At 36.9% G+C, this 25,205-nt stretch overlaps 1 protein-coding gene across 1 annotated transcript in view; it reads right to left on the bottom strand.

Moving 5' to 3' along the window:
* The window catches only part of VWF (von Willebrand factor), a 146,669-nt gene that overhangs the window by 48,873 nt on the left and 72,591 nt on the right, over positions 1–25,205 (bottom strand). Inside the window, exons 26-32 of the mRNA XM_035540538.1 lie at positions 24,535–24,670; positions 20,409–21,745; positions 19,638–19,757; positions 17,317–17,460; positions 8,275–8,418; positions 7,154–7,318; positions 4,550–4,593 (exon numbers count right to left, since the gene is read on the bottom strand). Of these exons, the coding sequence (XP_035396431.1) occupies positions 4,550–4,593; positions 7,154–7,318; positions 8,275–8,418; positions 17,317–17,460; positions 19,638–19,757; positions 20,409–21,745; positions 24,535–24,670 (2,090 nt within the window). The remainder of the gene's footprint in view (positions 1–4,549; positions 4,594–7,153; positions 7,319–8,274; positions 8,419–17,316; positions 17,461–19,637; positions 19,758–20,408; positions 21,746–24,534; positions 24,671–25,205) is intronic.

Genomic DNA, 25,205 nt, shown 5'->3' with positions numbered 1-25,205 from the left:
TTGGTTACAATAGAATGAAGTATCTGGTACTCCATCTATTGTTAGCTTAGTCATCCTACAGCATGCATGGATAACATAGTCAATAAAAAATTCCCCTTGGCGTTTCTTTAAATGTCAAAGCCTTTAGTTTTCATAAGCTGTAAAATTATTTTAGAAAGAGCTCTGAGCACAGATGGTCATGGCACAGCAGGAATTAACAATATTCAGTCCAAGCTAGAAAGGCGTGCAATACTGTAGTTATTTTATCCACAGCTCCAAAACTTTATAACAATTCATCCCTGCCAACAGCGAAATTGTTCATTTACCTGATTTAACGTTATAGGATATACACAGTATTATTGTAAAATTAAAAATAATACGTAAAATACATCCTCATCTTCTTTAGAAGACTGTCCTTTAGGATAATCAAAATTTTAAGGCAGCGGGATTGCATACTGCTAAATGACAAAGAAATAGATGTGGTCACAAATCTGGAATAGCTCAAGATTCATATCTGTAAAAAGCTGAGCTCTCTGGCCCCAATCCCACAGTCCTCTAAAGCCCATAAATAGGCTCAATGAATTTCAAAACAGAGTGTTCATCCCTGTGGTCTGCACTCCCAAGAGGATTCCCAAGTGTGGGAAACAGCCCTTTCCAGACCTGTCTATCTCTACAGAGGTGAGTTCATAAGCACTAGTAAGACTAATGAGGCAGTGTTTCTGTGCATTGGATAACATTTCTTGATATTCACAAGCAGAAATATGTGGCAAAGAAAATATTATTGTTATTGGGTTAGGTTATGTCCCATCCTCTCCTCTTTAGCTTATCTCTCACTCCCATGAAAGAGAAGAACAAAGTGATAAAATATCTAGGTAGATAACAGCACAATTCACATAATTCATAGCCTATTCTTCACTATTGTGCAGACCTAGAATAGTGATGTAAAAGTCATGCTTGGTAGCTCTGAGCTATGTGATACCATCAGGTCTAAAAGAGAACTGACAGATTTGCAGCCATAAAAACGTACTTATTAAATATGACTTAATTTGCTGTGCATGCTTTGTATGTTTCAGGATTTGAGAAGGGAACTTGTCCTGAAAGTGACTTAATACTTTTCAGGCTTGTGAGCTAAGAGAAAACTGTGGAAAAGTAATGTGAGGAGCTTTAAGTAGGGAAAAAAATATTTAGATAGGAAAAAATTGAATGTTTTTTAATTATAGTAGTCTCGCCTACAGCTCACTGAAAGTGGAGCACCTGGAAGGGTACATATACAGCTGTGGAAGTCTGGCAAAAGACTCTCTGGCTTCCATACATATTTAATTGTTTTTATTTCACTCCTCTATAGGACATCTACTGGAAAACATCTAAGAGCTGGACAAGAAAAGCAAAGCACACCACATTAAACTGAAAATATCAATTGAAGGATCCAAACTAAGCCAAGAGTTACGGTGCAGAGGAAAACTGAGGGACTATGAAGACAAAGAAATGCTAAATCCCAACTGATATTAAATTGTAGGAGTAAGAGTAGGATAGAAAGCAAAAGCAAAGATTTCTGAATAGTGAAGAACAACTATGCCGAAACAGATGGGCCTGCCAGCACACCGGAGGAAAACTCAGACTTCTCTCTGAGGGAGCTCTGAATCTACAGACCTAGACTTGAGCACTCTTTCTATTACTGTGGTTGCACAGGAAAGAGCCATATTCCTGGACTGGATTCATCAGCTGGTAGCTTTTAATTTACTCTGGGTTTTGGTTGATTGGTTGTTCTTCTCTAAATCAACTGATGAACAATACTAGAAAAGTTCAGTTATGGCAACCGCTAGTTTAGGAACGTGATTTCTACTGCCATACGCACAGCAGAAATGCAGAAGATAGCTATGCAGATTACTTCACCATGAAGTCCTAACATTCTAAGACAAGTATTTACACTTCTGTTATCACCTGTATGCCTGTTTAAAAGCATCAAAGCAAGACTACCAATGAGAATTAACTATATTAAAAAAATCTCAATCTATCGTATTAATTCTCATGTTCTGTCATGTGGCAAGTTCAAATGATATTAAAACAGTGGTTCTTTACACAGTCTGTATTTAGAGCTATTTGAACTCCTCAGCACAGGACACAACAAGTGCTGAAACTTAAGTGGATTCAAACAGTGACTGAACAAATTAATGAAAGAGAAAACTTTTGAGCACTACTAAACATAAAAATGCACCACTTGCAGTTCAGGTTGTTCCTGAGTCAAAAATTGTTCGAGGCTAGGAAAGTTCTGGGAAGTACCATAAATACTTAACCTGCATTCCTCCCTGACTTCTAGTTTTGGTCACATAATACAGCGAGTTGGATGGATTTTTGCCCTGACCTAGCACATTTGATCTTCTGCCCTTGTGCTACTGACAGTGACCTTAACCATGAAATTTCTTTCAACAGTTATTTCCAGGGTAGAAGGTAATAAGAGAAAAATGTAATGAATCATATCACTCCTGATATTAGATTAGATTTAGGCCGAGATTTTTGATTCTGAGAACTTTGGTTTCCTTGAAAACCGCAAGAGGTCAGTTCCCACAATCTGAATGTGCCTGATGGATGTCCCACTTGGGGAGCTGAGTCTCTTGCAGTAACTCTAAGTAATGTCTGAAGGATTGTGGATCCAGTGTAGGAGCCTGTGTTTTCTGCATTGGGAAAGAATTCATTACAGTGAAGACGAAGAATTCAGTTCTTCATCCCAGTGGTTTTGCAGACTACTCTGGAAGAGGTAACAAGCCTACAATGGCACATTACTAACCCTGAGTCAGAAGAGGAATGCAGACTGTGGTACTGAACACCAGAGAGAAAACACTTCTATTGTGTCCTGCAGGCACCATGTGATGATCAACAGCCTGCTCCAGAAGGTACTGGCTACCATGCTGGCAGTGTCTTCTAAAACTCATTTTTTTTCTGGCTTACAGAATATATAACATAAAGTCCCCCAAAAGGCTACCATTATAAAGTATGAATCATTTTTTATATGGACTAGCCTGGCTTCTTTTCTTGCAAAAGCATTTTAAACATTATAGAAATGGTGCTATAAGTTTATCACCAAAAAAAGGAAACCTGGCATGTTTGAAATTCAAGTTCAGGCTTCCCAGTACTTATACACATATATGTGTCTGCTGCTAGGAGCACAGAGGCCTTGGTACCTGTGGTTCAAATGAAAAAATAAAAGGAATTTTTTGTCTTTTCTTTTCTTTTCTTTTCTTTTCTTTTCTTTTCTTTTCTTTTCTTTTCTTTTCTTTTCTTTTTTTTCTTTTCCTTTCCTTTCCTTTCCTTTCCTTTCCTTTCCTTTCCTTTCCTCTTTCCTTTCCTTTTTGTCTTCTCTTCTCTTCTCTTCTCCTCTCCTCTCCTCTCCTCTCTCCTCTCCTCTCCTCTCCTCTCTCCTCTCCTCTCCTCTCCTCTCCTCTCCTCTCTTCTTCCTTTCTCTTCTCTCTTCTTCCTTTCTTTTCTTGATTAAATGAGTTTTTTAATATTAGGGGGTTTTTTTTGTTTTCTTTTTTCCTTAATTAGGTGACAAACCTTATGACAAACATCACAGCCACAATGTCATACTTAGTGTCTAATCCAACTGAACCTTAACTATTCTGTTGTCTGACTAGCTGACTGAGGTCAACATTATAAAGCAAATCTGATATAAATATATATATTTCCTGTGTCTAGACAATTCATAAGTATTTCCTTATTAGCCACATCCTTCCTCACACTCATGTCTTCACAAGGGAAAAATCAAAGGGATATTTTTAACATACTGAGAATTCAAGATAAATCATAGGGTAGAACTCATAACTGACCCCTATTTACAAACTCATGCTGATATTTTAAAATGTATGAAGCATCATATACCCTCAATAACTTTGGCATTTCACCTGAGACAGAAGGATCTGAACCATTTAAAACATCTACATCATTCCTCAGATAGCATCACTTTCAAGCGATCAGACAGGTTTACTAACATTTCTGATAATTTTCTCAGGATTACTAAAGGCTTCTCTGCAAACAAACACTAAGAATTCCATAACTTAAGATGGTGGGTTTTCCTTAGGTAGATAACTATCACACAATAATAATCTTCTGACAAAATTTTCATAGGGAGAAGGTGCTTGCATTTTTAGCAAAAGGTGCTTGCTTTTTTAGTAAAAGGAGAGTGTCTGGACAGTAATGTTGCCTTCTCCTATACACATGCCTTTATTTTGGCCATGTTTAGCTTTCCCAGAAATTCTTTTACCAGGTGATGGAAATACATTTTTCTTTGTCTGGGAATACAAACGCCGTCTTTTTTTTTTTTTTTTTTTTGGCTCTACACAGCCTTCAATCACATTCTACACCCTGCAAGATCAGGTGTTGTTGGAGGAACCCTCTAGGGATGTAAAGTAGTCCCATCAGTTCAAACACCACCATTTTGCTCCTCAAAAATCTTGGAAAGAATCACTTAATATTGCCCCACACTTCTTGTTTGAAGGCGTCTATGCAAGTATTCATGGTCCTGCATAAACATTGTAACTGGTAATCCAGGTGGAAGAACAGGCAATACACTTACTTTCTTTTTGTTTCCATCCTCATCTATACATTCTCTGACAGGATCTGAAAGAGAAACAGGTATATTTTAACCAGCTCAACCCCTCATCTAGGTTTTTATGTGGTGGTCACCAAAATACAGATTGTTTACTTAAAAATGTGAATTAGACCATAAGAAGAATTTCTTCGATCAACTGTGAGTATCCCTACCTGAAGAACACAGTCATTGGCCCAAAGTGTACTAGAGTAAGTCAAAGAATGCATAAACTTTGTTACTGCTATCATTACCTGACTTCTGCAGTGACACTGGGCCCCAAAATACCCTGTGAACAAAAGGTATTGAACCAGTTAGGCTCCAATTCCATAGTACTCCTTGTATTGACATACATCTCTGCCCTGATGGTACTTAAAAGATCATGGATTTAGCTCTGAGGCTAGTTCTAGCCTTACTTCTTGTGTTGAATTAAGAATATTTCTTCTAATTAACAGGTGATGAGAATTTCCACATACACACATTTATTAAATGCAAAAAGATAAATACAAGGAGTAACCCCACGGTAAGGTTTGTCAGCAACTAGTGTAAATATGAGAAAACTTGCACTAAGAATATTCAAATTCAGTTTCATTACCTTTACACATTCTTATGATGGGCAATTTTTTATATAATGATTTAGATGGTCACAAGGTGTGCACTGAATTGCAGTTTCCATGCTTATGTGCTTTTATAACACAACTGAAATTACATGGAAGATAATTTCATATATGTAGTATAGTATAGCAATGTGATGAGCATGCATCTAGGAAATTAAAACACTGACTAGTAAAACTCTTTATACAGTACTACATTATGCTATTACATATACCCTATATGCTCTGTCTTTTCCAGGACAAGTAATGTATTTTGAAAGCACTTAGGAAATCTTTTAAACCTTTATAATAGTATTATTCTTGGTACACTTCCATACATAAAACAAGACTCCCTCCGTACAAGAAATTCAACTATATGAGTCTGGAGGGGAAAATAATACTTAACAGACTGTAAGAAACTTAAATAAATTTTTGTAAAGAAATAAAGAGGAAAGAAAAAAAAAGAGAGAGAGAGAGAGAAAAAGAGGAGGGAAAAGGTAAAAGAAAGGTAAAAAGAAAAATGAAAAAGAAATGAAAAAAGGAGAAAGAAAAGAGAAAAGAAAAAAAGGAAAGAAAAAAGAAAAAAGAGAAAAGAAAAAATGAAAACAGAAAGAAAAAAAGGAAGATCATTTCCCATTTTATAACAATGGTTTTACCATCAACAAAAGGGAGAGCCATTTTTTTCAGATATAGTTGTCTCATAAAAGACATCTATTATTCAACTTTTTCACCACACACTTTGTCCTGTTGGAAAAGCTGAAATTGTTTTTTATAATAATATAAAACTTCCACATCTAGTACCAATAGGTTATAGCACAGATTGCAATAGTTACTGGTTTCAAATTCCTGCTCCCCCTCCTATATCTTGGTTCAATGTAATTTAGGACAAGAAAATCACATTTTACAGTGTGAGGAGAGGAAATGCTTCTTTAAAAGCTTAGTTTAAAAGAAAAGAAAGAAAATGGCAGCTGTTTAAATCTAGAAAATGGCAGCTGTTTGATGCTCTGGAGAGGTTTTAATGCCAGAAGTTATCCCAGTAGAGACTGATCGGATATCTCTAAGCTGGACTGCGAACACTTTGCAACTTCCTCATTCTTAGTGGTACTTGGATCTGAAAAAAAAGTCCTCTTATTTTAATGGAGACTTAACTAAGTACTTGTAAAGCTAGTAAATGTGCAATGTCTAACACAGTAAGACAGTGGGTTGTGGAGAGGACATGTAATTCCTATTGTAATAAAAATAGCAAAAACAACAGGAGTAATAAATACCTATACACACACAGACCAAGGAGGCAAAACAAGTAAAGTATGTCCAGAGTTGAAGTGAGCTTTTTTAACTGGTGGGCACTGATCTCTATAAATAAACTAATGTTTGTTTAAAACATTTTACATCTTCCCCACCTCCCCCACAGTATTTATTTTTTCTCAGAAACAGTTTAAAGTCTTTCTTATTCTTTATTTTCTTACACTTCATTTAAATCCTTTGCAGACACACATATACCAATGCTTAAATCTGTGCAGAAAAATATGTAATTTGAAATCTTTAATCACAACTAGCTTTTAACATTTTGAAGCATGCCCCCACTCATTCATGACAAGTTGAGCTTTTCTGATGTCCCTCATTTAACATCCAGCCCTGATTACTAAGAAGATGGTATCTTGAAAGTTCAAGCCTAGGCAGTTTAAAAGACTTGCAAAAAGCAGATTAATCAGAATAGAATTTGGCTACGTGCTGAAAGTGCTCAGATTCAGTTTTACACCTAAGTGATGGGGGTGCTCTAGGTTAACATTTTTAATGATTGTCAGTGAAATAGTAACAAAGGAGAATTAGTCTGACTTCTAAGCCTAAGAAAAATTATTGGATTCTTGTCTGAAACTAAGTGAAAGTTATGTTAACACAGGAATAAACATAACAGCACATTGCCACTCTTTTTGCTGCTTTTTGCATTTTGATTTTTGTTTTTGCTCAAATTATGTGGCCACAACTATAGCTGACTTACCCATGCACACTTTATTGATAAATTCACTATTCAATGTGATCATAGTGGATAAGTCTTCAAAATTCTGGAGCTTCATGATTCTATTAACAGCTGATGGCCCAGTCAAAATCCTGAGTTGCTCTTCATCATATCTGTTCCCAACTCCAATAGGAAACAAGGACACTCCTAGAAAAAGAGAATAAAAGGTTTTAAATGGGTAAGGCACAAGAGAAGATCGTTGCTGTTTTTTGCTTTTCATTTGCTTCTTTAAAAAAAATAAAATAACTAGGAAAATTTTCTTTCAACAGTCAATTTTTGTGTATTACTTGCATCACATAGGTTAAAGGCAATTTGGGGAAGAAATGGTGATGTTCTAATCACAATGTTAGCTAAAATGAACTCTATTCACCCCAAACATTAATAATAAGATTATGTAAGGTCAACAAAACGCAGCTGCAGTTTTAATGACATCACTTTTTTTTTCAAATGTAAAAAAATCTCAGTATGTATTTTTCTTTCTTCAGTTACACAGCAACTGGATTATTTTCAAGCCATTTAATTAAAAAATAATAGTTGCTATTTAGGCCTTGTCTTATTCAAGAGCTCCCAAAGCAATCAGCAAAGGAAGTCACTGTTCCTCAGTTAAACACCTGAGGAAGTTGAGGTACAGAGGCTACAGCCAAAAAAATTGAAAAAAAAAACATCATGCAGCACACATCAATACCAAAAACAAATTCCTGTAGAAGTCAATACAGAACCTGACCAAATCCTCCCATTATTTATGAATCTTTCAAGATACACTGTACTGCAACAGTGTTGAATTTATAACATTAAATCACATTTCTGTCAACTTTGTCTATCCACAGGAACCAGGAAAATGAAGTACCACTAATTTAGAAATCATATGGAAGCTGTTCGGCTTAAATTGCAGATTAATTCTCATTTTACCAGTAATTCAAAGGCATCTTCATCCTGAAGGTTTTCTTCAGGTCTGTTTCTTACCAGAACACTACAGACAGTAAGGTTGTATCAATGAACTTTAATCAACATACTAGTGCCTGAATTTTTTACCCTCTGTTCTAGTGCATTACTTAAGAACCAACAACTCTGCTTAAAAATAGTGACAGTGAAATGAGATTTACTGTTCATTCTTGCAGCAAGTGCAGCAGTCTCCACGGTGTCTTCTGATTTCCCTGACACGATGACTATTGCTATCTTCGATGCGCCTGGTCTCCCTCCATGGGATTCTGACATTGTGTTCTGAACTACAAAGTCAATGGCTTTGCCTAGGAAGAAAAGATAAATTAAAGATATGATAGAAGGCGGAATGTAGTGATAGGACAAGGGATCACTGTTTTAAACTAAAAGAGGGTAGATTTAGATTCAGTGTAAGGAAGAAGTTCTTTCCTGTGAGGAGGTGAGGCAGTGGAACAGGTTGCCCAAAGAAGTTGTGGATGTCCCAGGCATGGAAGTGTTCAAGACCAAGCTGGATGGGGCTTTGAGCAATCTGGTCTAGTGGAAGGTGTCCCAGCCCATGGCAGAGAGATTGTACTAGACGATCTTTAAAGTTCCCTTCAGCCCAAACCATTAGAGTTTTCACAGAATCATACAAAGGGCTATAAAATTAAATCTTATGTTGTTTTAGTAGGTTATATAGCACTGGAAAATTATAGGATTTCTTTTCAAAGGACTTTTAGTGTCTGCTTTATTGCTATCGCATGAAAAATCTCAGCTATTAAGAACCTACCAGCATTACTAATACCTCCCAACACAGAAGAACCTTCCTTTGCTCTTCAATCTCTGATGTATTAGGAATGTTGTTTAGTATCTTTCCTTAGCTTACAAGGATAAAGTTATGCTTCTTGCTTTAGTAATTACCTTTTCCAGAAGTATTACCATTGCATTACACAAAAAGAAAGATCCCTGATCTTGAAAATGTACTGATTTCCCAATAGCAGAACAACAGTGACATCCAGTGGCTATGTGATCTGAACTACTACAACTTCACGCCACGTTACTGGTGCAGTCAAGTTGTTCAGCTCCCAGAGATGTAGCCTTCCCAAATGTGATCAATTTTTGCTGTGGGTATGAAAAGCATATCCTGCCTACCTATTACCAGCAAATTCTCTGAACTCTAGACTTGTCAGGCTAACCAATAATATTATCGTGCAACCCATATTAAAAACAAACAAACAAAACAAAACACGTATCAAGGAAATCAACCTCAGCAAAAATCACAAATTGGCTTAAATGGGTACCTATTTTCCTTTCATTTAACATCTGTGAACACTCAGACAAATTTTTGTTCAAAATCATGACCTCACCAAGAGAGCACTTTGTATTTAGATATGTATTTGTGCAAATATTTATACTGGGAATGATCATATGTACCCTTCTTAAAAGCTCCTTTGGATTTGGAAATTATCAGGTCAGGAAGTAGAAGTTATACTGTGTGACAGATGTGACATTCAGGGCAAACAGTGAATGGTGAATAATAAATATGTGAAAGACTAATACCACTAAGTAATCTGCAAAGAACTGCTGAGCAGAAATGTGTTTGCCTAAGGAATTTGCTGACCAATTTTGAATAACAGACACATTTGTAAAATATTGGAAGTCAGATCATAGTAAATCACCACCAATCCACCAGAATAGCTTTGCACACCTAAACACTTTGGACTTCATCTTGCCACCCACCCTTTTAATTGGCAGAAGCAAAGATCCTTTTCCTAAACTAATGTAAGCAAGGACAGCCTCTATGAAGCCCACTCAGTGCACTGAGAATTGATAACATGAGAACCTCAAATGGATATTCTACAATGCTTTAACTTATGAAATTAGGTTTTCAGGAGGATTAAGCCTTGGAAGAATCTAGCCTAGAATAGGTATCTAGAAAAAGCCTAAATGTCTCCTTTGTCACAGTACTGGTTTGGAGGTGGTATTATCTTCTCAAATACTGTTGCTTTCCCCATCCTTTCCTGTTGCCTCCAGTAGCCTACAGTCCATGACTTGACAGCCTCATATTTCCTTCCAACCCTATCCAGACACCCCTATTAGTTCATTATCATGAGTTCCTCCCTACAGGCTCAGCCTCATCTTCATGTCTCATCTCTCCACACATATAGATGCCCATAACTAGAAAGAAGAGCTGGGACCCACCAGGAACTGCTGTCCACATACCACAGGAATATGATTCAAAATAAGGTTCACGTCCTATAAAACTCCATCTGTCTAGAGCATTTACCTCCACTAGCAATCTCCTGTCTAGGAAGGGTAACCTATTATTTCAAGCAATAGTTTTCAAGCAGAGAGGTGTATGCTGGTTTAATAAAAATGCTTTTTGGAAATGTCCATTCTCAATTATCGTCATAAAAAAAAAAAAAAGACAAGTCTAAGTTTAATTTCATTCTTCCAGCTGTGTAGATTCATTTTGTTCCTGTCATTTTATTTTCATTCACACCATAATTTCAATATTATATTTTATATAAGAAATTAAAACTTCAGAGTTTCCATTCGGTAAAAACTTTTGATGTGAAAATTTTGAATGTTTTTCTACTTGCAACAAAACATTTTAAAATATCATAATTAATTGGATGATGTTGATTTCATTCCACAAGCTACTATTCCTGACCAGAAAAAATAACTAGTCCCAGGTACTAACTTATATAATATAAAGCTGTATCATAATCATTGCTACAAGTGCTTTGCTTTCTGGTAGTTGCTCTATATGTCTGTAGATGCTGATGCTAGATGCAGAATGGCATGTTAGTTATAAATAAATACAGGATACTACAAAATACAGAAAATAATAATATGAGTATATTCCAATCCCTGAGATTCCTCCAGGATGGTCCCTGTGCCAGAAGATTAACTCATTTCCCTTTTGTCCTATAAATAATTGCTAAGGAAGTATTTCAGGTTTTAACTTTCAAACACTTTAGGTTAGACCTCTGCAAAGTAAGAATTACAAATGATTTTTTCATTCATTTGTGAAAAGTATTAGGAATTTCTGTGATTTTCTTTTTCTTTTTTTTATTGCCACTTTGACTTTTGTGTGGTTTGTGCAGTCACCAGCTGCAGTTCTATTTTTCTTTCTCCCATTAACTCTGAAAGTTTTAAAAAACACTCATACATACCTGTAAACTGGAAAAAAAGATTATTTTTATAATTTGTAATAAAGAAATCAAGTTCCATTGTAACACAACCAGGGACTATTTCAAAGTCCCCCCCAAAACAATTACTCAATTTAATCCATGGAAAATTTGTTTTAGTGTCCTAAAAACCTCTTTGGATTTCTCCCCTTATTTTGGAGCCAGCTGTAGAGAAGAGAGCTGGGTGCCTGAAGATGTGATCAAATGAACACATTGAGAGATTCAGAAAGTTGCCATCCCAAGCAAGAAGATGCCACTTCTCAGCTCTTTGTTTCTACTTCTAGTAATAGCAAAATGCTAAGAGGCTATTATAAAGAATATTGACTACTAGTATACCAGCCTGGTCCACTGATAGCATTTGAACATTTTCTAACTACTAGACTGCAACATAGCAGTAATCTGTCATTTTCATATCGATAAAGGAAATTTTTAAAGTGTTTACACCAAAACAAATATCGCAAAGCACAAGGCAATATTAGGATTGGAAAGAGAGATTGCAGCACCTTGGACATAACTGAGCTAGCTTTAAAAGGATCAGGTCTGAGCCACACAGGCTTCAGCCTCTATGAGACCATCATGGGTCCTGTACACCCCTTTAGCAGCTAACACCTCTGCTGCTGCTGCTGCTGGCACCATGACAGTTTGCTCTGGTGTCAGTATGCACACTTCAAATGCATCTCTGTCTGAAAACTGCTGGCAGAAGGAAGAGTCTGCTCCTCCAGCTGCACCAGCTGGGCATTGTCTCCGGTGCCCTGAAGTCCTGCCCACCCGGCCAGGCAGCTGGCTACCTTGGGGAGCTCACCATGTCTGAAAAACAACAGTTCTAATGAAGTGCATAATTTTCAGCCATTTTAATCTGTTGCTTAAATCTGCTTAGTTTTACGGGACTACACCATCAGCTATTTATTTCAGTAATGGACCCTAGAGAAAATTCAATTACAAATAGAAAATATTTTAAATCATGCTCCATAAAAAAAAAAAAACAACTTTATTTTTTCTTTAAAGAATATCTGACAGTGTCCAAAACTTTGTTAGCATTGACAAGGGGTATTTTATAAGTTAACATTATTAGCCATATAACAACTCTGTTACCAAAGGCAGTGGACATGAACACATTACACGTATTCTAATTCTGACAGGCATAATGGCCAAGATTAATTTCACACACGCATGCACACCCACACTCCTCAGATCTGATCATCTAAACATTTATCTGAATAACTGAAAAAGAAATTGTGGCTTGCAGGTGCACTGAGCCTCCAGCAGCCTTTCAGGTCAGTCATGAGGACCTGGTTGTTAATCAGTTGGCACATCCAGGAAAGAACTGAAATCAAGACAAAACACAAAAACACAAAGCAAAAACAAAACAACAACAACAACAAAATTGATCTATATGGGCTACTCTAGAAAGAACAGGTCAGTCCTTCTAAAGGCTAGCACCACAGCACAGCACCTTCTCCCCGTCTTTCAGTGCTGATATGAAATACATTCCTAACTATACTATAACAAAAGTCATCGATGGAATACCAATAAAGCGAAAACAATGGAAGATATCCTACAAAGACAGCAAAACAAAAACAAAAAACAGAGAAGGGATTGCATCACTTAGTTGTACTTTTTTGAATAAGTTTTATTTTCATTTTATTTTATTTTATTTTTAGAAATCATCAGATGCAGTCAAGGCAGATATATTCTGAAATAGTAATTCACAATGGCTCACATACAGGTTCTTGCAAGAACTGGAAGCAGATTAAATGGACATAAACAAGTTTTAAGGACAAAAGAAAATCTGTTGAGTAGGGTTGCAGGTATTTACTGGGATTCTACAGAGTATTACATTAGATTCTCCTTTACTGAATAATTTCATTAATGATTTGGATAAAGGGAGAAGAACGTGCAAAAAGGCATACTAATCTGAATCACAGATATTAAATTGCTAGCAATTACGAACATTTTGGAAAGGAATGAGAGAGTACAAGGTGCCGTAAAAATGTTGGAAATATATCCAAGAAATAAAAAACAAGGTTGATCCCAGAATAAGCCAATCAAGAAGAAAATAAACGAACACTGAGACATTTAATGGTTCAGTGGGTACTTCAGGGTTAGCAGAAACTGCTTAAAGCAACTTTTGCAATTATTTTCTTTATTTTCATCTGAAATAAGGAATAAAATGTAAAGCCCTTCTTAAGGTCTGTGGAGCTGTGACAGGCAGGAGATTCCAGCTATGCAGAGGTTCCTGATGGGAATATATGAATCGTGTCTTAAGTGGCCTTAATGGTTTTGCTAACACTTCTGCAACATCTCAAAAAGAAAAAGTACTACGAGAAGTCTTAACCACCCACAAGCACTGAAAGCTGCTGGAGAAAGAAGCAAAAAAAGAAATGGCTTCTCAGCACTTGAAGAGGTATAGAAGCAGCCAAAGGCTATGAAGTCTGTGGATAGTCCAGATTTCATCTCGTTAACCAAAGATCTTTTCAAATCAGGAACAACCCTCCATGACAATAAACCTGAAACTGGACTTTGTATCTTAATTTAGGGTTTTGACATGATGGATTTTTATTTACTTATTTTTGCAGAAAATAGCAGATCATTTTAATTTTGAAACAGAATAGCTATTGCAACCTAATCCCAAAGACAGATGCTTTAATTGGTCCGTTCTTATCACATTGATATTCTGGCATTAATGTGTGCCTGTTAACAGAACGGCTGGACTCTATGAACAGCACAGATTCATTCAGCAGTCCCCCAGCACTGAACTGAGCAGATTACTAGTTCCCAAACCCTCTCCTCTGTTTTTCTGGGTCTGCAGATCACAAATACTGCACTTCTCTTACCTTCAAGGGGTTCTGATGGCCCCAGACTCCACCAGCAACAAATTTAATTCACAAATCTTGTAAGAAATGAACTAATATACAAGCAAGAGCACAAAAAACTTGTCAGGAGTGTGAATTAGAACAGCTCGGGGAAGCTCTAGTAGGTAACCAAAGCTGGCTTTAGAAAGGAGCTGGCACTACCAAATCAGAAAAAGTAGTGGGGGAACAAACAAGCAAGACCTGTCTTTCAATGGATGAGAGCCCTTAGATTAGAGCAGCTGCTGCCAAAGTCTCTGATGGGTAATGGGAGACCAGACTTTGAACATTCTGTATTGACTGAATCATCAGAGCAGAGGGTTGAGTCAAGAACAGTGCTATGGTGGGCTTTTACTTGCTGAACAACAAGGGCCTTTTTTGAAATGAAACATTTCTACTGTCTTAATCAAGCATCAAAGCTGAATGCTGCTATGCAAACACGTTAATAGCTACGAAGTCAGTAAAAACATTCAAGATTTTTTTCCCCAATGTGAAAAAAGACATATCTATCCCTAACGATGCTTTTAATACAGTTGACATATATAGATCATGCTTCCTCCAAATTTTGAGGCTGAGGCAGGCAGCCTCAAAAACATCAGTCTAAAATGAGCTATGTTTAGCAAGCAATCAAAATCATGGTTTTATAAAGTTTTAAGTGATACTTACAGGTTCCTATAACTCTCCTAAATACCCATGAATGCTGAAGAGAAGCACATCAGTTCTCTTGCACAGATCATTGTTTTAGCTGAAGGGAGGCTTATACAGTCAGCTCTTACTTGTAGTTAGTTTTCTTTTTTTCAGTTGTTTCTCAGGTGAAATTATACACTATTTCATTATGTCCTAATATCCCCAGAACTTCTTTTTAATAGTTAATTTGAACCAAAATGTACACAGTGTTATCTTATTGCATAAGCATGGAAAAGCTGCTCTTTTTTGTTCTGATGCCCTTAAATACTCTGTAGTTTTTCACTATTTCTTGCTAATAAAATGTATCTCTCTCATGGAGTTTCCATGTTGTTAAAGAAAGCATAAAAAGAGAAAGCTCTCTGCAGTTAGACTTTTGTAGCAATGGCAGCAACTCACCTGAAACTTCTGTTCGCACACAGTGAGGTCACCATTTAAAGAGGGACATTTACCCCCACAGGGTATACTCACTGCTATAATGGTGACAGTCCCATTCTGAAGAGAACTCCATACAGAACAGTGACAGACACCTGTTTTAATCCAACTATACCCTCCACATGAGCAGCTATGGTCCTTACAAGTATGTCTGTGGTACACTTCAGGTCCTGGTGCTGTGCATCTCTATCTTGTCTCCACCTACCAGCTTTTGAAGCAGGAGTAATGATTTCCAAGCACATATTACATGTTTGGCATTGCACACATATCAGGTCTCTCACACTGTGCATGTGAGAGCAAGCAAGCATCCTAGGAGACAAGCCGTCTGGCCCTGTTAGTGCCATGGTTTTAAGGAATGGAAGAGTTAGTCACATACCCCAAGTCCACAGTTATTTTCTGCATGCTTTGACTGAAACAGGATGATCTGGATCAGTAAAGATTTAATAAGGATTACACAGAATGGTGTAATAGGGAATAGGGAAAACAGCACAGATGAGAAGAAACAATTTGGGTTTGACGGCAGTGATATTTTTTGATAGGTAAATCTGATCAAGTCCCCTATAAGCTAGAAAAGTCGCCTGGGGAACTGCAACATCCTAACTGAGCTATCTAAACTTTTTAAGCAGCCTCTGTGTTTGCAAAGGCCTGAGCACAGACAGAATGAAACGAACAACAATGCATTTCCCATGCATGTCGGGTCTCCTACTCAGTCAGCCGAGTTCACACACATTACAAGGTGCAGGACAGGACCACAGTGACTTATTTTCATTACTTCACTGGGAGGAACTACTTCTACTCTATTCCATTTTAGTTCATTATACCACATCCCTCATCATGGTCTCTGAGCATTTTCCAATGAGACATAAACAAATCACTAACGAGTATGTCATGTGGCTGCCTCTCCCCTTTCATTTCCCAAAGGCCATGTTTTCTCTGTTTATCCTGCAGGTCAGTGTGGCTTACTATACACATTACCGTAGAAGACTTCATGAAAACTTATCTATTTGTATGTAATAGTTTATCCCACAACGAGTCTATAGAAGTCTCATCAGCCATCTGGTATTTTTATTTCTCCACGCTGAGAAAGCAATCATGGCTAATCCTCCTGCGAACTATGGAAGTCAGGCTTTATTTCTCACTTTTCTGTCCCAATAACTCTTTACAGTCCAAAGTAGACCAAAGACCCTAAATATCTGTATATTCCTCAGCTCTTATAGGACCCTAATGCTAGGCTGCTGCCAGAGCAAATGTAGTTCTAGTCCAAAAGAACAAAATTCTCAGGGTATCTGGTGAAAGAGCAGATATGCTGTAGGAAAATCATTGTTTGCTGAGCCCTACAACTGATACACGTGTGTATTGAATTTCCACAGACCCAGTGGGAAATCTGTTACGTTTTAGTACGTGAAAATTAAAGTGGACGTTTTTTCAAGATGCAGTTTTCTGGAACAGAAGATGATGTTTCACAAGTAACTTCAGGTAGGGTGCCAACTTAGGTGATCATTGCTCCCTGGCACCATCCCCAGCCTTGTGCCAGCCTAAGTCTTTGTGGGACCAGCATGGCAAACTGATGAGGGAACTAACCTACACAGAACACAACTACTGTTTGAGAAACAGATCCTTTACAATGGCTCAGCACAAAGTAACAAGCAGCTGGAGAGGGCAGCTATGAAAGTGAGTATAAGCAGCTCTGCTGCTAAATGTCTAATCAGTAATTGATGCTGAAATATTGATGATCAAAGTATTTACTTTTTGCTTATGTTCTGCTTTCTTGAAAAGTAATAAATTAAAATCACAATAATTATTTCAGGGCAAAAAAGAAACTGGCCTTCCTTTTTTCAAAATGCACTAAGGTTAACACTGATATGAGATACATAAGTTACATTTTAATAAAGAAAATTAAACATTTACTAAGAAACTTACATATAGTAAAGATATAAGTGAAGCAAAAATCCAACAGCCCTAGTGCAGAGCATGAAGAGAAATTGGTGATTGGGGACAGATTATACTTAGCACGTTTTTTTTCCCCCCCTCTCGTTTAAACATCAACATCCACATAATCACTCACCCAGTCTGGTAGGACCTTGCTCCCTTTGTTGAATTGAGCGCACCATCTCTACAAGATTTACAGTCTCTTGAGGCATGTTCCATGAAATTTCTAGATTATTTTCCCTGGCATACTGGAGAACTGACACATGAATTGAAGTATTGCCTGAAGTGAAAAGCAGAAAACAAACACTTTAAGCAATGCGTATGAATGTCTTAAGATCAAATCTAAAGGATACATTATGGTTGTGTTTTACATTAAACACAACTAGACAGGGATTTTTCCATCATAGTGTGAAAGCTGCATATTCAATCAGAAGATCAAAACTGAACTATTCTTAGGGGAAAAACTATGCACATGTTTCTGGAAACAGTTGCTTTTCTGTTGAGAATCAGCATGTAGTATTTTGTCTCAGATTAATTTGACCACGATCGGAGAATTTCACTACTGATCACCAAATGTTTTTCTTTTACCATGTTAAAACTGTCTAAACATCACTTTTTACATGCACATTGTTTGGCAAGAGTGGTAGTTTTATCCCCCAAATTTCCTGATGGCCCAGACTCCCAGAAGACTATATTTCATTCACATTTCTCTGTCATGTATTAGTTGAGTGACATGCATCAGGCTGCGCCATGTGACATAGTTATCCCAGGGAGCATGACCTGCAAAGGGGAATTAGGAGAAATTCCAAGTTTTGCTATTCTCTGACATCCTGGTTCTGTTTATACATTATGTAGGAAGTATGAATAAAACTATTAACAGAGGGTTGATATAAATAATCAGTGGCCAACTGTTGTAGAATTGAACTGGGCAATACATTGTTTATAATGATTGCCTTAGTCTTAGAAGGACTTCTACTGTATATTGAAGGTACTTACAACATGTACATAATACATTACTATTTTTTATCAATGCTTCGTAAAACATTTATGAATGAAGTTAATATTTATTGTGATTTCATGTACCAAATGTTGCAGCCCTACACAAATCCAGATATTGTTGATGGTTGACCTTGATCTTGAAGGTCTTTTCCAACATGGATGATTCTATGGTTTTACCGACTGCACTCTACAATTTGTCCATGGTCTTCTCAAAGATTTTAAAACTAAGGCTGTAGTGAGGACTCACTTCATATTTCCATTATTCCTGTTGTGTTGTTAATGATGTAACATTTACTATTACAGGCTTTAAAGATAAGCAAAACAGACAGGCTAAATTAAATTGTCTATTGTTTTATTGCTTATTTTCTTTGTTTTACTTGGCTTGCTTCTCTATATCTTCCTTGTATACAATTTTCACAAAAAAAAAAAAAAAAGTGTCTTCCAAGTATGATCTCTAACCAATGTAAGTTATTCTAGACATACAGAAGTGCTATACTTTTCCTCTCTAAGTAGTATAACTGCTGGTAATCTTTTGAAAATACAGGTATGATACAAACATGTCAACAGACAGTGGCAAACACCAGCAGCTGCCACACCATGAAAACCACAAAATGGTTTAATGCTGGATTGAATGCTGATTGGAGCAAGGGCACACAATTCCTAATTCACTGCTTGTGCTTCGTAATACTTTCATGTATACCAGGATATGTAGCATTCTGGAGGATGGCTGCATTGATAATATCTCGGCTAAATGACCAGACTAGAGGTATACCTCCCATCAGTACATAATCTGCATGATCATTGAGTCGAGCACTCCCAGAAAGCACCTGTCATCCAACATGGGTCAGGAAATAAATCTTAAAAAGACAGTTAGAGTGCCTTAGGTTAGCCCCAAACGGCCAATCAGAAACAGAAATGCTCATTCCAAAGACCAAAACCTTGCAGTCCGACCAAACCTGAAGCAAAAGCCCTCTGAATTATTCATTCTTACTTGAACCAGAACCAAACCTGAACCATTATTTTCAAGTCTTTTGGACCTAATTCAGAACTGAAACAAATAAACATATACTTCTACTTTTCTGCCATTGAACAGTTCAGCTAAATCTGCATCCCTTGACAAGGACCTCTTCACCTATTTGGTGCACTCACTTCTTGTGTCTGTTACAATAAAAAGGGAAGTTCTCATCACAGATGCTGTTCTAGCTATTCTGCATCACACTACTCAGTGAACTACATATCAAACCTTTAGTTGCCTGAACCAGAAGAGGAAAACTGAACTTCCTCTGAACCGAAAGTTTTACAAGCTGAATTTCCCCAATATAAATGTTTTGTTTTGTTTTGAGGGATTAGAATGGATCATTTAAAAGTTAAAAGAACTATAGAGAGTTTTTGTTTTGTCGTGTATAAGCAAAATAATACAGAAAGTCTTTGTGTGTATGAGTTAAAAGAGATACATACTGATATCAGCACTTTCAATAAATGCCTGTACAAAGTTTTTCATTTCCTCAAATTCTGATGCTCCAATATTGGAACTTCCATCCAGAAGAAACATGATATCCATTGGTTTGTTGCACATCTCTGAGGGGGGAAAGGAAGGAATAAATACATGAATAAATAGATAAATAAATAAATAAAATGTGTTTGTAAGTGTTTGTGGGGTGTTATTGATAATCAAATGATAACCAAACTGTCATCTACTAATCTACCAGTAGAAGCAGAAATGACAGATACCTGCATTTTGGGTAAACAAAGCAGGACAGCAACCAGTTGAAACAGTAAGCAATGCCAGCTTAGTGAAGGCCTTGAGATTTATATTTCAATTCTTGCTTTTCTGCTAATGTTATTTTACTCTTAGGGGACTAAAAAGTAAAAATAAACCAAACACAAAACAATGAAGTTACCTCAGATAAAAGGAATTTACTTACTTGCTTGAGGCAGGCAGATGAGAATACTTACTTACTTCTGTCACTCTTCATACTATCTGAAAGCTACTGTATATTACTGAAAAATACAGCTAAAGACTTCTACGCCTACAGAAGATTGGCTGCAAGTCAGTGGACTGTACTGATGATACAGCATCATCTGACTCCAATAAGGATAAATGGTCCTTCCTTGGCATTTGGACAAAATACCAAGTGAGAGACGAGAATGTTCATAGACATGGAGTGGGAACAAAGAAGATAGGAGAGAGGGAACAGAAAATTTCACAAAAAAGACCTCCAACTTTACCTGGAATTTCTGTCCAACGTTTATGAGAGCAGCATGACTGCAGCACTAATTCAGGTGCTTCTTCAATAAGTGTGCTATAACTATGCAAGATTATTGGACTATTAGGCTGACTAATCTTTCTGAGCTCTTGGACATTTGCATTGGGGGTTATACCTATGGGAATAACATTTATGCTTCTGGGATGTCGCGTGATAACATCAGTGGAAGGATTGGCTGACACCATATATACCAAGTGAGGTACATCCTGCCTGCCCCCGTTTGCTGTTGTAAATGTGTGTTTGGAAATATAATCAAGGGCATGCCCAGTGTTGGTAGCCTTCCCTCCTTGGTAGGGTATGCTTCTCACTTTCTCAATAATACTTTCCTTTGACTGTATTTCCCTAAAGGAATACTCCAGAGTGACAGTGTCTGAATATTGCATGACAGTAACATGAATATTTTCTTTCCCTATGTTCATTCCTGTGATCACCCTCTCAAGGAACTTCTTGATGATATTGAAATTTTCCTCCCCTACATTGTCCGATCCTTCAACAACAAAAGCAACGTCCAGACTTTTTGGGGTGGGTTTTTCTGAAAGGGGTGGTGGTGCTGTGAGTATCCAAGGGGGATATCTGACGTTAGACATTGTTGGAGTGGATATAGCTTCTAACAGAGGATTTTCTTCAGGTCCAAGATCACATAGATAATCAATAAGGAGATCTCTGTTATCCATTAGCTCCAACACGTTGTTCATTAAGAAGGATCTACTATGTAATTGCTTTTCAATGAACCTGATTTGTTCCTCATTAACATATGGTCCAATCCCCACAGGTATTACAGTGATTTTTTTATTCTTCAAAGCTGGGATGATGGTGCGGACTTTTCCTGGAGACCTGCTTGCTATAAATAGCACAGCAATTTTGGCAGCATTGGTCCTTTCTGCTTTTCCAAACACATGAAACACAATATATTTAAGGACTTCTGCAGCAGATGCTACTTCATCACCTGTATATTTTATGTTTTGGACAATTTTTCTCATCTGGGACTGTTTTTTGACATCTTTAAGGCCAAGATAGATTGTGGGGCCAGCCCTATATACCAGAATTGATACTCGGATTTTCTTTTGGGAGATATGGAGTTTCTTCATCATGCCAGTTATGAAAGTCTTCAGTTGTTCAAAGTCCTCTTCTGACAGTTTATTGGAGCCATCCACTAGAAAGGCCAAGTCCATCATCTTGCTGCATGAGTATTCACTGGGTGCTAGTTCAATGTCTTCCTCTGGAGCAGGTGTTGTTGGTGTTAGGATTTCTTCCACTGGTTCACAGGATACACAGGACAAGTTCTTCCCTTCACACAGACTACAAAAATCACCAAGTTTAACAGTAAATAAATCAGTGCTTATAATAACACATTACCTACATCTAACAAAAGGAAATCCACTGGCTACGTATCTCAGAAATGGAAAAAAAAAAAAAAAAAAGTGATGGGGGGTGGAGAGGGACACCTTCCATTTCTCTATGAGGAATTGTACAAACAAACCTTTTAGCACTCACTCAGAGAAGGAACTGTTTGTGCATGTCTGTTTAGATGCAGGAAGCATATGAAAACATATGGTACATTTGTCAGAGGATACTCTTCTTGTTACAGCTTTTGGTAGAATATTTAAAATCTGTGTCTAGGAGTTGTCTAGAAACCCACTGAGCTTGAGCAATATGGCTACCTACAGGCCACTGGTGGACTTAACTGGCAGACATGGTTTGCTTCACAAGGAAGAAGAACCATGAGGCAAATTGGAGGTAGGTAATACAAAGTAAAATCCTAGAGTAGGCAAGACAATTTTGACTCTGATATGACTTAGCAAACTCTGTAAGAAGGCTTTGTTTACCTAGGTTTTAACCTTAGCAAAAACAACAAGCATCCTTTTTTTTTCTGCCTCTAAAGTGCACTAGTTTCCTTTTATTTTCCCTAATTTAATTTTGCTTTGAATGCAGCTTTGGCACATATCATCCTATATGGGTTTGTTTTTTATTGTTTTGTTTGTTTGTTTGTTTTTAAATGTCTCTTTTGTTATCTTTCCTCTTTTTTTGTGTTTTTTTTTAATGTCTCTTTTATGTTCCTCTTACTTACTATGTCCTGTTTTTGTGTCCCTACATGCAAAAAGAATGATGTATTTTACTTATAGCTGTTTTCTTTTTTACTTATAGCTGTTTCTTCCCTCACCATTTCTACTCACCTCTGTTAGTACATTTTCTCTTCTGCTTTCCATCTCAGTTCCTAGTTTCCTCTCCCCCTCTACACCCTCCCCTCCCCCCCATCTCTGCCTTTTCCACTGTTCATCCTTCCTTAATACTATGAGATTTTTCACCTCTGTCACTCATCACCTTTTAGGAACTTGTTTATAATTCATTTCTTTCTATCTTTGGCAAGGCTTTAACACTTCTTCCCTGCTAACTCTTGGTTGTATCATTCTCTTTACTTTAGTTATCTGAGCAAAGAACATCACTGTACTCATGGACAGGGTAGTACAGATGCAGTCAATATATTTTCCTTGTACTACTGGACAGCCAAAGAAACAGTATAGGGAACATCTATGAAGGAGCAAGGACCAAAAAGTGCTCATTTTTACTGCCAGAGAAAACCACGGATGTACAAACTAAGCAAGTCAATACTAGAAGAAGGTACCATTTTCCAGGAAAATAAGTCACTTTACATGTGGCATCTTAGTTTAAATTCTCCCAGGGCTATTTTCTTTATGAGTTTCTTTTAGCGTCTTTTTAACTGAAGAATACACAGCTACTTTTGGCATTAATGCACAGCAATGGAAGATTTATTATTTTAATCCTAATATGAACAAGACTCTTCTAGTTTCCAATTTCCTTTGGATATTTCTATAAAATTCATTTTTGTGCAATATTTTCTATTGTTTGTACAGATGGTGTAGGCATCTAAATTAGGTGACAGCTATGCAAAAGGATGTTTCCCTAGTGAGGTAAGTTTTCGTAATGTTCTGAAATCTTTTGTGACCAGTGGCCAATGTATCAACATTTAAGATAAATTATTATTAAGTATTACAAAAATTAGGGAACAGAGACTCATGTTTGAAGACTCTTTCTTGACCTTTTGATGCAATTCAAGGCTTTTCATATATACTGTTATATATATAAATATATCTTATGAGATATATAATATAATATATAAACATATGTAAATTGATCAGTCTAACAGTCTAATGCCCTGAGTTTATAACACAGATGTATGCTAGCTCCAGCAAGACACCAAGAATTCAAAGTTCATACCCATTCAGAGTTTCTGTGAGGTTCAAAGTGTTTGGAGCTAAGGTGTTAGTCTAGGCTAACAGCTACTGCAGTTTTACAACTCAGTTTCTATTAAATATAGTCAAATTACATGATGGAAAACTCTTTTGTATTGACAGCATTATAAGTGACTAGTGAAAGTATCCATCAAGGGACTAGACCTCTGGAGAATGCCAAGCTTTCAGGTAATACAAACCTTTGTGTAATATGCCACTGGGCAGTATACAGAATGAAAATCTGTCTCTGCCACTTTGCAACGAAAGATCCTAATCCCACATTATGTTGCAAGCTTCTATTAATGTCATCATAGTTGGAAAAGCATTCATGCAGGATCAAGACACAGGATATAATCTTAAAATCTTGGGGAAATTATTTTTCCAATTATACTACACACTTTCAACTGCTCATAATCTCAGCAAGTTCTAGACTGAGTGTGCATTCAGATCTTGCGCTATATATAGGATTTTTTTAGTACCAGCAAGAGGAAATAGTTTTGATGGCTTTACTGATGTTGGATCACACCTTTCACAGAAAGAAGAGGAATGACTGAAGTTAATGGGGCCTTCTACACATGGGAAAAGGCATTTTTGAAAGGAATTTTTGGATTTCACTTGCTTAAATTCAAATGACATCCAATAATCCCAACTACTAACAAAGAACCTCAGCTTCAGATTATATAAGGGGCATTGACATAAAAGAGGGTTTCCAAGCCTCATCTTCAGTGGTATATTTACAGTTAAGTCTTAACTTATTCATGGGGATTCACTCCATCTCTCTCCCATCATCCTACCCAACGGACATGCTATTTCACTGCATAAATCTTTCTGTCATACCAAGATTTACAGTGCTGTGGATCTTCTCTGTTCAAAACTATTCTCCTTCCATGTGGAATTTTGACATCTCCAACTGTACACACAGGACAGTCTTCTGGAGTGACACAATCCAGGGAGAGTTCATCAAGTATTTTCCCTGTTTTAAAATAGCACAGTAGTATAAAAATGCCAATATTCATTAATTGCAAGCATAATCACCGCATTTAACCTGCTTAAATACAAATACAAATACAAATACAAGTACAAATAAAAATAAAAATAAAAATAAAAATAAAAATAAAGACAAGATCTGTGAATTGGGTTTAAGAGTTCTGAACACTCTGCTTGTGTTAAGGTCACTCCAAGTTTGACACAGATAAATATGTCATTTCTTCATAACCACTTTTAGTGAGATACTGTAAATACTTAGAGTATACCCTACAACAGCCAGGACCATACAGAAGGTGAACATATCTTCAGAATGAAGTAGTAAAGATATGAGGAGAAAGTAGCTGTTTCCTTTTTATCTGTATATTATTGATTTTGCCCCATATTGCCTACCTCCTAGCTCTGACCATACTGGAGTACAATTTAAACACCTAGTACTGAAAGCTCAAGTATTGTATTTAACAATTACATAAAGTTATATCCAAGAAGGCTCTCCCCTCACCCTTCTGTAAATGTGTAAAAGA

The sequence above is a fragment of the Cygnus atratus genome, chromosome 1 (assembly GCF_013377495.2).
Source record: "Cygnus atratus isolate AKBS03 ecotype Queensland, Australia chromosome 1, CAtr_DNAZoo_HiC_assembly, whole genome shotgun sequence".
Lineage (NCBI taxonomy): Eukaryota > Metazoa > Chordata > Aves > Anseriformes > Anatidae > Cygnus > Cygnus atratus.
The sequence above is the reverse complement of the archived record's forward strand: the minus strand, read 5'-3'. Positions and strand labels throughout refer to the sequence as shown.